At 34.5% G+C, this 13,775-nt stretch overlaps 1 protein-coding gene across 1 annotated transcript in view; it reads right to left on the minus strand.

The window, feature by feature from the left end:
* The window catches only part of SMS (spermine synthase), a 61,484-nt gene that overhangs the window by 13,359 nt on the left and 34,350 nt on the right, over positions 1-13,775 (minus strand). Inside the window, exons 5-9 of the mRNA XM_074214254.1 lie at positions 13,420-13,595; positions 11,489-11,645; positions 9,630-9,717; positions 6,899-7,013; positions 3,740-3,819 (exon numbers count right to left, since the gene is read on the minus strand). Coding sequence (XP_074070355.1) covers positions 3,740-3,819; positions 6,899-7,013; positions 9,630-9,717; positions 11,489-11,645; positions 13,420-13,595 — 616 coding nt within the window. The remainder of the gene's footprint in view (positions 1-3,739; positions 3,820-6,898; positions 7,014-9,629; positions 9,718-11,488; positions 11,646-13,419; positions 13,596-13,775) is intronic.

A 13,775-nucleotide genomic window follows, 5' to 3' on the forward strand; every position in this document is an offset into this window, starting at 1 on the left:
GGTTCTGACTAACTTATCAATCTACTGATTGCTGAGGCAAACAGATTCTAAGAGAAGGGAGGAGGAAATAAAAGAACATAAAATCATACATTTAGAAAAGAAAGGAACCTTAGATCTGAGCCCAATTTCTCTCCTTTTACAAATAAGAATGTTAAGTGACCCACCCAAGGACACACAAGTAGTAAATGCATAACCAGGATCTGAGTCCAGATTCGGAAGTCTATTGATGATGATGTCTCCACTTCTATCTTCTACCCTCTGGTTTATAACCCTATTTGTGTTCTTGTTGGAAATGCCCTTAACACCAAAGCAAAAGGATTTTTGAGCATTTTTATCTAACTCTATACCTATTCTCTTAATTTCCCTACTTGTTGTAATGGCACCACTCTCCCAGTCAAAGATTGAAACTAGTCATACTTGAAGATAACATCTCCTCCTCTACAAATCTAGGTTCCAAGTGCTGCAGAGTCCTAACTCATGCCTCTATTTGCACCTTTCTGATGGCCCCAATTATATCAATTGTCTAATTTTTATCTCTGTAACTATAACTCATCCATACCCATCAAAATGAAACTTTGTTGTTATTCAATCATGTCCAACTCTTCATGACCTCTTTTGGAGTTTTTCTTGGCAAAGATAATGAAGTGATTTGCCATTTTAATAACTGAGGAAGTTTTTCTTAATATGGTTTTACTGATAAAATCATGTCTGTCTCTGATTTTGTATCACTGTGCCAAAAATTCTAATGATAAGACTTTTTTTTTTCCTGGGCTTCAGTAGGTATGGTGACTGAAGACAACGAATGAAGGTCAATGAAACAGTGGCCAAGTTGTTTCTTCCAAAGAATTGCTTCCCAGGATGGTGTCTATGGAGGCTGGACTGAAAAACAGGTCCATTCCTAAGGCTCTCACTTAGCTACTCATTAGTATCAGCTAATGACTAATGGTGATGGTGATGAAGATGACACAATGATGAGGCAGGGCTTTTGCTCCCCTCAAGGGAAGTGATTTGGGGGGGTGCTAAGGGGACACTATTTCCAAGACTCTGGGGGCTCGAATCCTAGCTCAAGATCATAAAGCTGTTCCTATTGTGACCTAAGAAGAGAAGTGATTGGGTCTGCATCACTTGCCACAAGCTGTTAACATAGGCTGGTCCTATCTGCTCTGTGCAAGAAAGCTCTTAGGGATGCTGGCATCTTCTCCAAGTAACTACTCTCCCAAATAACTACATGGACAAGGCAGAATCAACAGTCCAGGGGACCAATATTTCCAGGGTTCTTGGGCTTACTTATAGTACCTGGTTCATAGATAAACATCTACAGGAAAATATTCTGCAAGTCACTCTTGTTTTGTTTATGCATTACAGTGTTTGCATTTTTCTTCATCCTGAGTTGGTCTCTTCCTAAAACATAGCCTTGTCCATTCCCCTAGCATTATAGCAGCCCTATTTGCTATTCGAGTAACTTCAATAATGGTATACTCTAGATACGAATATAGGAAATTCCCAGATGATACCTTGACAAATAAAGGTCATGAATTTACCAAAAAATACTTAATATTAGCTTTTGGTCAACTTTCTCCTTTCCTCTATGGAAAAATGAATATGGTACAATCTTTTTTTTAAATCTTGCCCAATACAGAAATGACTTACAAAAACATCTCTTAATAATATTTATGTCAAACACAAAAGGCATATACTTGCTGGGTTTTTTTTGTAGATGAGATGAACATCCATTATTCCAATGAAGACCTTTCAAGATCCCCTATATTCCCGGATATTTTTAAGAGGCAGACTTAAAATTATTGAGACATTCACTAGCTAAAGGTAAAGGTCCCTTCCTGCCCTGTTCAAATCCTTTACCATATGAGCTTATAATTACATAAAAACTGAGAATGAGTTTGCTGAAAGTCAGTTCTTCAAGGAGAAAAAAAATAGTATCAAACCCTGCACCTGTTCAGCAAAACCACTCCTTAAAAAAGGGAACAGGAAGGAAATTCTAGAGCATACAATTTGAAGGCAAGGTTATTTTCTACTTACTTATTTTTTGCTTCCCTGACAAGTAAAATACTTCATTTTTTAGGTCTCTGCAAATATGGAATTAAATCATCAATTGCATCAGCTTTAAAGCTCAGCATTTCCACAAGAATTAGTTGGGGTTTTTTTTATATATTTTTGTCAACTGTGGTTGGGCAGACTATATGATCTACACCACTTCTAATGATGGAAAGGAGTTTCCTAGAGAAAAATCATGATCATTGCTCTCCATCTGGTGGTACAAGATCATACTGCAGCCAAGACTCAGCTTTTCTGTTCAATGTCACTTTGGGAAGAGCTCAGGATCACTACCATTAAACAATGTAGGAAGCTGTTAGCCTCCACTCATTAATTTAGGATTTATCAAGACTGATACTTATTGGCTTTGTGACCCTGAGCATATTCTTTAATTCCTCAATGTTACACACAACTCTCAGACTATAAATGGCAGAGTAGATGCCTACTTTCACGGGTAAAGGAAACCCTAGATCAATGAAAGCACAAGGCCAGTCCCTGTATCTCCTCCATATTTTTCTTTTAACCCCAGAATATAGTGAATGTGCCTCTTAACTCCAGGGACTAGAAAAATATGGAAGGTACTTAATTCATACTTGAACTCAATTCATTTGGAATTTTTGTTTGGGAAGGTTATGCAATCTTACAAATAATTTCTGAAAATCAGTGCTACAAATTATCTATTTGTCCACTTACTTTTTCTGCAAATATAATCTCACTTACCAATCCTCTCTGTTTCTAATTTTTCTAAATCCTTTAATAATAAAAGTAATAATGCTTTTAAGGTCAAACCAGGTTTAAATAACATACAATTTAGTAAGTCACAAGTGCTTAGCACAATTGCAAGATTTTGGGGGGTTTTTTTAGGTTTTTGCAAGGCAATGGGGTTAAGTGGCTTGCCCAAGGCCACACAGATAGGTAATTATTAAATGTCTGAGGCCGGATTTGAACTCAGGTACTCCTGACTCCAGGGCCGGTGCTCTATCCACTGCACCACCTAGCTGCTCCACAATTGCAAGGTTTTAATAAACTTTTATTTAAGGACTGGCTGAAATATTGGTAATTGAAACTGAAATACTAACCAAAAAATAAACAAAGAAATTAGCATTTATAGAGCTCTTTAAAGTTTGCAAAGCACTAACTCACTGGATTTCTAATTAACAACTTAGGCACCAAGGCACCTAAAAAAACTTTATTGTGATGGGCACTATTATCATCATCCCTTTGATGGATCAGGAAACTGAGGGCAAGAAAGGTTGAGTGACTTGCATAGGAAATATCTAAGGCAGGATTCATAATCAGGTTTCACTGGCAGCAAGTCCTATTCTCTATCTATCTCTATCATTGCTAAGCTGCCTTAGGTAGTAGTGAACAGAATGTAGGGCTGGAATCAGCCTCAGAAACTTACTAGCTGTGTGATTCTCTATCTATCTCTATCATTGCTAAGCTGCCTTAGGTAGTAGTGAATGGAATGTAGGGCTGGAATCAGCCTCAGAAACTTACTAGCTGTGTGATTCTGAACAAGTCACTTAACTTGTTAACCTTAGTTTTCTCATCTGCAAAATGGTGGTAATAGAGCAACTACCTCCCAGGGATGTTTAGAGGAACAAATGAGATTGCATACTTCAATTCTTTCTTAATATACTAGATTCTAATTTCTTCGAGGGGAAAATAAAGTAAAGCAGCATACCTGTGTAAAGTATTTTCCATCATGTTTCAAAACTTTCATTGAAAGATCTAGAATCAGTCTGAGAAATTCCCACGTAGAATCTAGATACAAAAGTTTATTATTATTATTATTGCTGTTGTTGTTATTGTTATTATTAAACTTCTCATTAAGTTTCTTGCTATCTGAAATCAACAAACATTTGACTCTTTATAGAACTCACAGATCCATAATAAATTTTAGAGATAGAAAAGACTTTCAAATAAGTGGTTTTTAGGCTTCTCAATTTGCAGAAGCCATCGCAGGGAAAACCATTGGCTCTATCTGAGCCCACAAATAGAGCTAAGAAGCAGGGTCAGGAGCCAAATTCCAGTAGGCAGACCCCAATCTGTTTTTTCTCTAGATCATTATATGACTAAATATACCACTAAAACGTTAAATGACTAAATATACTTTATTCACAGTTACCAACATGGTTTTTCCTAAAGCAGAGGTACAAACCTACTCCATAAACCAGTGGCTGCCTAATATCTCAAGATTTAAACATGTTACTCCTTTGATACCTAAATCCCTTTACAAACTGGCCACACTCTCCTCTCTCTTCCTTGCTATAAACACATCACTCTCCTTCACACACCCCAGATCAGTCAGCTATGATAGATCTTCTTGCGGCTTTGCTTTAGGCCTAGAACTCTCTTCCTTGTTCCCCCTGGGACTCTTGGTAGTGGTTTCCTTAGAGACTCATAAAGACTTTTATAGGTCCCTAGCTGCCTTCCCTCCAAGGTTACTTTGTTATATGTTCTGCAATTATTTCTTTAAGTCCCTGTTATCTCCCCTACTATCTCATCAGTAAAATATAAGCTCAATGAGAGTATATTTCATTTTTGTCTTTGTAAGGCCGTGTCTAATACAGTACCTGATACAGAAAATGGAAAATCTATTGTCTATCTATAGAAATGTTTATATATAATATAACCATAAACTAAAATACATATTATCTATCTCTATTTAAAGAAAAAAGAAAAGAAAGAGATGGGGGTAAGGGGAGACAGAAGGGTTGAAAGAAAGCAAAAGAGGAAAGAGAGAAAAACAGAAAGAAAAAGAAAGGAGATAAAAAATAAACAGAAAGAGAAAGAGAAGAAAAAAAGAGAAAGAAGGAGATTTGTGCCAGGTATTATGTTTGTACAAATGTGTAGGTATCTATAGATATCTTTAGTAAGAAATATTTATATTTGTTCTATATAAAATAAAGTATTTGTCCTATATAAAATAAAGTACATGATATATAATACATATTTTATGTATACAGATATGAAAATATGTCTATAGAACTTATCTCATACCAATTATTATGTGTGGATGTACAGATAAGAGAAAAATTAAGCATAAAATATATTATTTTTATATGTATATAAATACATATATCTATTGGACCTGTTTTATTGGTGAATGTGTACATATTTTGTGTGTATGTATCTATCTTCATACACAGCACAAAAATTCATAAAAATAGTTTTCTATATACATACACATCACCTTCTTTGTACCAGGCACTAAATGTGTGTATACATCCATCTACCTACATATCTATCCAATGCTTGACTGATGAATGCCATTATGAATATACACTAACTTCAAGAAAAGAAATGAGTAAAATACCAAATTTCTATCAGAGATCCCTCCTGATATAGAATATATATTTTCTTCTAATTATTATCCATAAATATTATATATTCTAGGTATATTTATATCACAAAGCATTATTATGTTGTTATAATTATTATAAATATCTAATTCTCACATGCAAGTCATGTTTAGTAATATAACACAGGAAAAAAAAAATCAAACTAGGGCTAACCATCTGCTTTTTTAATTTTTTTTTTTTTGCAGAGCAATGGGGTTAAGTGATTTGCCCAAGGTCACACAGCTAGTTAAGAGTCTGCAGCTGGATTTGAACCCAAGTACTCCTGACTCCAGGGCTGGTGCTTTATCCACTGTGCACCTAGCTGTCCCCCCGTACCTAATTTTGTATAGCCTGCACAAGCTAAGAATGGTTTGCAATAAAAATTTTCATACAAAATTAGTTTGCTGACCCCTGTGTTCTATAGCACACTTACACCAGTCATCTCTTGTTCTTTGCACTGATTCCTTTGAAGACCAAAATGATTTTCCAATTTGTAGCTATATATATATATATATATATATATATATATAATTACCAGGAAAATGCTAATGTTTAAAATATAAGGATTTTTTTTTTGCCATGGGCAAGGTAGGGCCACTTCCCAAAGCTATCCTATTCTCTCTCCTCACCCTCTATCTAGAATGACTCTCGAGATTATAAGCAGTGATGAAACTTGGGTCATGCTATGCTGAGTTTACTTAGTGGCTAGAGGAAAGTCTGGATGATCTCATAGTACTTAATTTTATTAGCAACAAACATCTGAAGAACAATGATACCTTTATAGGAAATTCCTTTTAGATTTTTTCCTATGCTGTCTTACACAAGATAACTTTAGGGACCCTTTTATCTCCCAGATTTATGACTAGTTTGATGTTAATATTCAAGAGAATCACTGAATTATAGTTTAGGTTTATAATAGGTATATTATATACCTATGTAATAAGGATATAAACATAAAACACATACAAGAACACTGAAAGGAAACACCACTATAAGATGATATTTCGTCTGGAATAATTAGTTGAAACAAAATTTTTTCCACGAAGTTTATACAAAAACAGCTTCAATACCAAGTTTTGCCAGAAGAATAACTCAATATAGACAAAATGGAGAATGAATTTGAACAGGTGCAAGTCAAGTTCCAAGAAATGAACAGAATCAGCAAATAACTAGGTAATTAACATGACCAAAATAACCTTGATTTCACTATTCTATCTAAAGACCATCAGATAATTAAAAATGACAATGTCAGAGCAAATTTCATGGTACAGAATCAACAAAATTAAAACAAATGCTGTAAGAGACCAACCATGTCCTTCTGGAATTATTTTTAAATTTCAATTTTAAATTATTCTTATTAATTTTAATATTTAATTTTTAATTTTAAAAGTCTTGTCCATTTTAATTAAAATAACTTTATATTTCTGCAAATAGTCATCTCTAGCTATAAAATGTTAAGTCACAATATAGAAGGATCCTTTAGCAAAAGTGAAATTCACCTTCTTCCGGAGATGTAGAGATTGGAACAGCTGTCAGATCATTAATCACATAATCAAACATTCTCCCTTCTTTGGCATACCTCTTCAGTACTGGAATACAGTCTTCTATGAGAACCTTTATTGATAAATAAAAAAAAAAACACACACTTGGGCAAGCAAATACTTCTGGAATGCCAAAATGATGAATCTAAAATACATATGGCAATATAACACAGCTAAGAGTATCATGCAAGATAACTAGTAAAGTATGGTGCAAACAATCTTGATCTTATTAGGAGACTTGAGTAGGAGACTATTTAGATGTTACATATGCACAATAAACAGTATTTTCCCTAAGAGCTAAGACCAGAGTTAGTACAGAGTAAGTACAGAGTTAGTTGGTATGGAAGCATCCATACCAACAAGCATGTATTTGAAGCACTCATATAACCCTAAATGAGTCATTTTAGTTCTCTAAGAGTTTATTTACTCTGTAAATGGAAATAAACATACTACTTAGATCATGGATTTAAGTAAATTCTTTGGTTTATTAAGTGCTTTATGAATGAACTGTCATGTCTAGCATTAAAGAGTAGGCCATATTAAATGGGTTTAAAGAAAGAATGGGGGAAAAAAAGAAAATATTCTGCTTCCAATATTTTTAGCCAATCTTTCCTATCAAGACTTCCACTGGCTATTAAGAAAATGACCTAAGTACTCTGGACTATTAAAGATCACTAACCCCTACAAAGTTATATCTTGCCACTAGGTGGCAAGAAAACCCCAAATGGAATAAGGGAAGAGTAACACAAGATTGAAAAAGGTGAATAACAAACAAGTACATAAATCTACAAACCGATACCATCTACATTCTATTTGTATTTTAATTGTCCTGTTAATTATTTTCAAATTAATTACATTTTGATCTGGTTCAACCCAGGTATGATCTCTGTTTGAGCCTCTGCCCCAGACAGACCTCCAGTACAAAGCTGGCAGAGTGAAGAATGAACCCTCAAAAGCCCACCTTCTAAATTTCCCTTCAAACAATTAGAAAATGGCCTTGGAGTTGATCTGGCAACAAGAAAGAAGCTTTCATAACAGAAAAAACTGGTGAACAGTATGACAAAAAACATCCCATATCCTATACACCAAGAAATCTAGGGTACAAATTTACATATAATGAATATTAATATAAACAATTAGAAGAGTATGGAATAGTTTGTCAAATCTGTGAAAAAGAGCATTACAAAATATAAAACATTTTGATTCTATTCTAAATTTTGCACAAAAAGCAATGCAAGCAAAATTATAAGGAAACCAGAAAATTGGAGACTGGGGAGGGGGGTTTGCAACAACTATATCTATTAAAGACCTTGCCTCTCAAATATGTAGAGAACTGAGTCAAAGTTACAAAAATACAAGTAGCTCCCCAACTGAGAAATACAGTCAAAGGATATGAACAGATAGTTTTCAGACAAAGAAATCAAATTTATAATCATATAATCATCTAAGTCACTAATGATCAAAGCAATACAAATTAAAATCACTCTAAGGTACTACACACCTCATACCCATCAGATTGGCTAATATGACAAAAAATGAAAACAATAAATGTTGGATAGGATGAGAAAACTGATATACTAATATACTGCTGGTAGAGTTGTAAACTGATCCAAACTTTTTTTTAGGTTTTTTCCAAGGCAAATGGGGTTAAGTGGCTTGCCCAAGGCCACACAGCTAGGTAATTATTAAGTGTCAGACTGGATTTGAACCCAGGTACTCCTGACTCCAGGGCCAGTGCTTTATCCACTGCGCCACCTAGCCGTCCCTGATCCAAACATTCTGAAGTCCAAAGAGCTATCCAATATGGGAACATAACTCCAAAATGTTTTACAAAATGATTGGACTTATTCACAACTCTACAGAGCCCCAATTCTTAAGGGGGTTACAATTAAATAAACAGAATAGATATGAAATGGAATATACAAGAGGAACAAGGTACTATATAAAGTCTAGGGAATGGACTTTTCACTTGAATGTTGTTTAATAACTTTAATATGTAAACCCCTTGAGGGCAAAAACATTGGGGTTTTTCCCTCTACAATACTGGATATATAACAGATACTCAATGTTCACTGACAATTACCTCTAGTGACTTATACCCAACAAGACTTTGAACTCCATGTGGACAAAAAGCTTTACAATGTCTTCATTTTACATCAGTTCCAGAGCTGTATATGCTGTAAACACCTATTATGTTACTAACCATTTGCTAAATGTTGCTTGCATTGTTTCAATTAGTGACTTTTTTTTAAAAACTCACAGACCAGTTTCCATTCATCAGGTACCAATTCAAAGAAGGAAATGTTATTTCTACAGTTTTCCTGTGTATGCCTATGTCTTATATTTCCAGTGATATATATTAATGGGAAGCTATAAAGCATCTGCTGTACTGGTAATAAATCACTATCATGTAGATAAACAAACCTAATGTTGTTTAGGGAAGCAAGGTAGCACAGTGGCTAGAACAAAAAGCCTGGTGTCCTCCTCCTGAGGTCAAATATGTCCTACCTGGGCAAGTCCCTTACCACCAGTCTGCGTCAGTTTTCTATAAATGATCTGGAGAAGGAAATGGCAAACTGCTTCAGTATTTTTGCCAAGAAAACCCCAAATAGGATCAGAAAGTTGGATATGACTGGAAGAACTGCAACAAATGTTACTTAACATTTAAGATGAACAACGTAAGAATTACCTGATAGCACTCTCCTTTAAGATTGTCTAAGACATCTCCACATGTTTTACGCATGTATTTCTTACACCCGTCAATCACCATTTGGTCAATGTTTGAAACTTGTTAAGGAGTATGAAAATTCTTCCCATATATTCAATTGTTAACTGATTTTAAAAGAAAACATCAGCAAGAATATAAAGTCCTTGTGAACTCATCCAACCTTTCTGGAAAGCAATTTGGAATTACACCCAAAGGGCAACAAAAATGTGCATCCCCCTTGATCCAGCAATACCACTACTGGGTCTATAACCCTGAAGATTATGAAAAGGAGGAAAAAAACATCACTTGTACAAAAATATTCATAGTGGCCCTGTTTGTGGTGGCAAAGAATTGGAAATTAAGTGAATGTCTTTCAATTGGGGAATGGTTTAACAAACTGTGGTTTATGTATGTCATGGAATACTATTGTTCTATTAGAAACCAGGAGGGATGGGAATTCAGGGAAACCTGAAAGGACTTGCATGAACTGATGCTGAGCGAGATGCGCAGATTTAGAAGAACACTGTACACCCTAACAGCAATATGGGGGCAATGATCAACCTTAATGGACTTGCTCATTCCATCAATGCAACACTCAGGCACAATTCTGGGGTATCTGTGATGGAGAATACCATTGGTATCCAGAGAAAGAATTGTGGAGTTTGAACAAAGATTATTACCTTTAATTTAGGGGGGAAAAAAAACCTGTTATCTTATTATGCAGTTTTGCTATATCTTATACTTTAGTTTTTTCCCTTAAAGATATTTCTCTCTCATCACATTCAATTTAGATCAATGTATACCATGGAAACAATGGAAAGGCTAAAAGATTGCCTTCTGTGGGGTTGGAGTGAGGGAAGCAAGATTATGGGGAAAACTAAAACTCAAAAATAAAATCTTTCAAAAAGAATTTTAACAAAGAATATAAAGTCCTTATAAATGCACAAGCTTTAATATCATAATTCCAAGATATTTCAAAAGTCTTAGTTTCCCTTCCAGGAAAACATTGTTTGGGAAGAGAGAAAAAGAGAAAAATTAACTGTCAAGAGACAAAGCTTTTTCTTTTGCACGAAGGTCACTCAAAAGAACAAGGATTTCTTCCTGTAAAGTCCCTATGGACTCAGGCAGACTATTATGATTACAGGAGACAAAAAAAGGCATCAAACTAAAACTATTCATGTCTGCTGCCTTGGGTAGATTATTCTTGATGAACCAACTTGTTGGTCACTGCAACAAAAAAAAGAATAGAAAAAAATCCTAACAGGATTAAGTTAAAAATGTGGGATGCCTTATTTTTTTCAAGTATAATTTTTAATGAGTTACCTTACTAGGGGTTCTTAATTTTTCTGGGTCATGGGTACACATTCATCATAGATTCCGTCAATCTGGTAAAGCCAAAGGATTCCTCCAAATTAATACTTGTAAATGCATAAAACAGAATATAAAGAATTGCAAATCAAAAAAAAATTAAAAATTAAACAAATAGGGGCAGTTAGGTAGCAAAGTGTATAGAGCAGTGACCCAAGTCAGGAGGACCTGAGTTCAAATTCTGCCTCAGACACATAATAATTACCTAGCTGTGTGACCTTAGGTAAGTCACAACCTCATTGCTTTGCAAAAAACAAAAAAAATTAAATAAAAATGAAAGTTACCCAATTTTTTCTAAAAGTTTTCTAAAAGTTCAAAGACCTATTCAACACAATTTAAAAATACAACTTGAATAAAAAAAAAAAGTTCAAAGACCACAGGTTAAGAACTTCTACATGAAACAAAAGGAAAATGCATTATAAAGGCATAAGAAAAAAATAAAGACATTGTAACTTGACTCTTTCAAAAAGGATATCTCTACCATAGTGACCATCTTTGGTTTCAATTTGACTATTTCATATAATATACCCCCATCTCCACCCCCCAGAATCAGCACTTCTTTGTCAGTATAATCTTCCTTCCCGCTACCCATTATGGCCTGTGTATATGCCAAGTCACTCTCTGCCAAATCTAGGAAAAAGAAAATACAAACAGAAAGATAGTTAGACATTTTGAGTTTATCAAAATTCACTTACAACTTAGCTGGCCAGAATCAACAGTTTACACAAGTCTTTAGAATCTATACATCATAAAAAGTAAAACTATTTAATCTTTTTTTTAATCATTGTAATCCCTAAACTTTTTACCCTTAAGAATAATTATTTTTCAAAATAATTTTATTCTATGGATTGTACAGAGGAAAAAGGTTAATCTCCCTGCCACCTAGCACTGATAATTCAAGGGCAATTAAGCAACGAATAAGTATATCCAAGATATGTGTATTCTAACCCAATGATCTTAATCATTTATGCAGAGTATGGATTTATTCTGTGTTAAGGAGGGGGGAATAATATAAATAGAAAAGTAAAACAGCTCCTGCCCTCAAAGAGTTCATATTCCAAAGAGGAAAATAAAGACAGAATTCTGCTGCAAGTAAGATTTCGGGAAGGCCCTTGGTCAATCAGATGTAATGCATCTTATTTCAAGATCATTTCAAATCAATAAAGCCATACTGGTTTTTCTGTTGTTAAACAATTTAACAGTATAAGGACTTTGATGTCAGAAGAGTTCTAGATGCAAAACCATTCATTCAGTTCCCTCTTAGCTATTCACTATTTCATTTATTTAAAAGTAAAAAACATTTTTAAAAAATGAATATAGAATCTGTCCATTACTTAGTAAAAGGAAAAAAAAAACTAAAAGCAAACCAAGTCCCCATCCTTTGGAGAAATGTCTGAACAAGTTTGTAGAACATGAATGCAATGGAATATTACTACAATTTATACAAGCACACTTCAAAAAAACTTGAAAGTATGATATAAATACTACCTGTTACTGTTTTATCATACCACAAAAATATAAAGGGAATGGCCAGAAAAACAGAAATCTTGTATGAACAGGCACAGAATTAATAAATCAAGATAAATTATGAGACAAAATACTAATCAAAGGCCATTAATCAATGTCGGATCCAAATTATTGACAATAAAACAACTAACTTCTTGGCAGAAAGGTAGGCAATATCACATATGCTGTCTCCACTGAAGCCAATATAATAGTTGGTTTTTCTTAACTCTTTTGTGTTTCTCTTACAGAAAAAATATGCAAAAAGAACATATTAGAAATCAAAATGCATTTATACAACATTTAAAAATATATATACCCGGGGCAGCTAGGTGGCATAGTGGACAAAGCCCTGGAGTCAGGAGTACCTGGATTCAAATCCAGTCTCAGACACTTAATACACTACCTAGCTGGGTGGCCTTGGGCAAGCCACTTAACCCCGTTTGCCTTGCAAAAACCTAAGAAAAAAATATACCCTACACCAAATTAAATTTTTTTAAAGCCTATGAGTATGACAGGAAAATTCCTATTTACCAGTTTTGAATAATGTAGGAAAAAATATCAAGAGGCAACTGCAATTCAAGAAATAAAAAGCATTCATTTAAAATGTTAAAATATTTTAGTTCCATGAAAAGTCTTACAAAAATTTATGCTGGCAGGGCAGTTAAGGTGGCATGATAGTCAAGAGGACCTGAGTTCAAATCGGCCTCAGACACTTAATAATTATCTGGCTGTATAACGATGGGCAAGTCACTTAACCCCCATTGCCTTGCAAAAAAAAAAAAACCCAAAATTTATACTGGCAACATTCTAAAGGCTAACTTGAATAAAGTTCTACCAAGTCCAAAACATGACAGGACCAACTCAAGCTTGGCCTTGATTGACAAAGGAAAATACTTACTGACATCTCCACTGAGGATAAGGATATTTCCAAACTGCTTCGAATGCAGAATTTTAATGTTCTGGTAAGGTGAATCTTCATCATACACAACTTCATCTATGTCATACTCCACTAAGCGTCCATCAGCTGTAGGCCAATACTTATCGATCTTGCCTCCTCGTACCAAAGCTGGCAATCTTAAAAAACAAATATAAGCCTTTTTATAAAAGTTTATAAATGTCTTCTCTGTTCCATCTTCCTTTATGCAAAAAGGAAATGTACAGACTCCAAATGATAAATAGAACTAAATACTGATTAGGCCAGGAGAGAAATAATGACACAGACCCCCCCCCCCACAGACTCCCTTCCCACAGACA

This window comes from Macrotis lagotis, chromosome 1 (genome assembly GCF_037893015.1).
Source record: "Macrotis lagotis isolate mMagLag1 chromosome 1, bilby.v1.9.chrom.fasta, whole genome shotgun sequence".
Taxonomy (NCBI): Eukaryota; Metazoa; Chordata; class Mammalia; order Peramelemorphia; family Peramelidae; genus Macrotis; species Macrotis lagotis.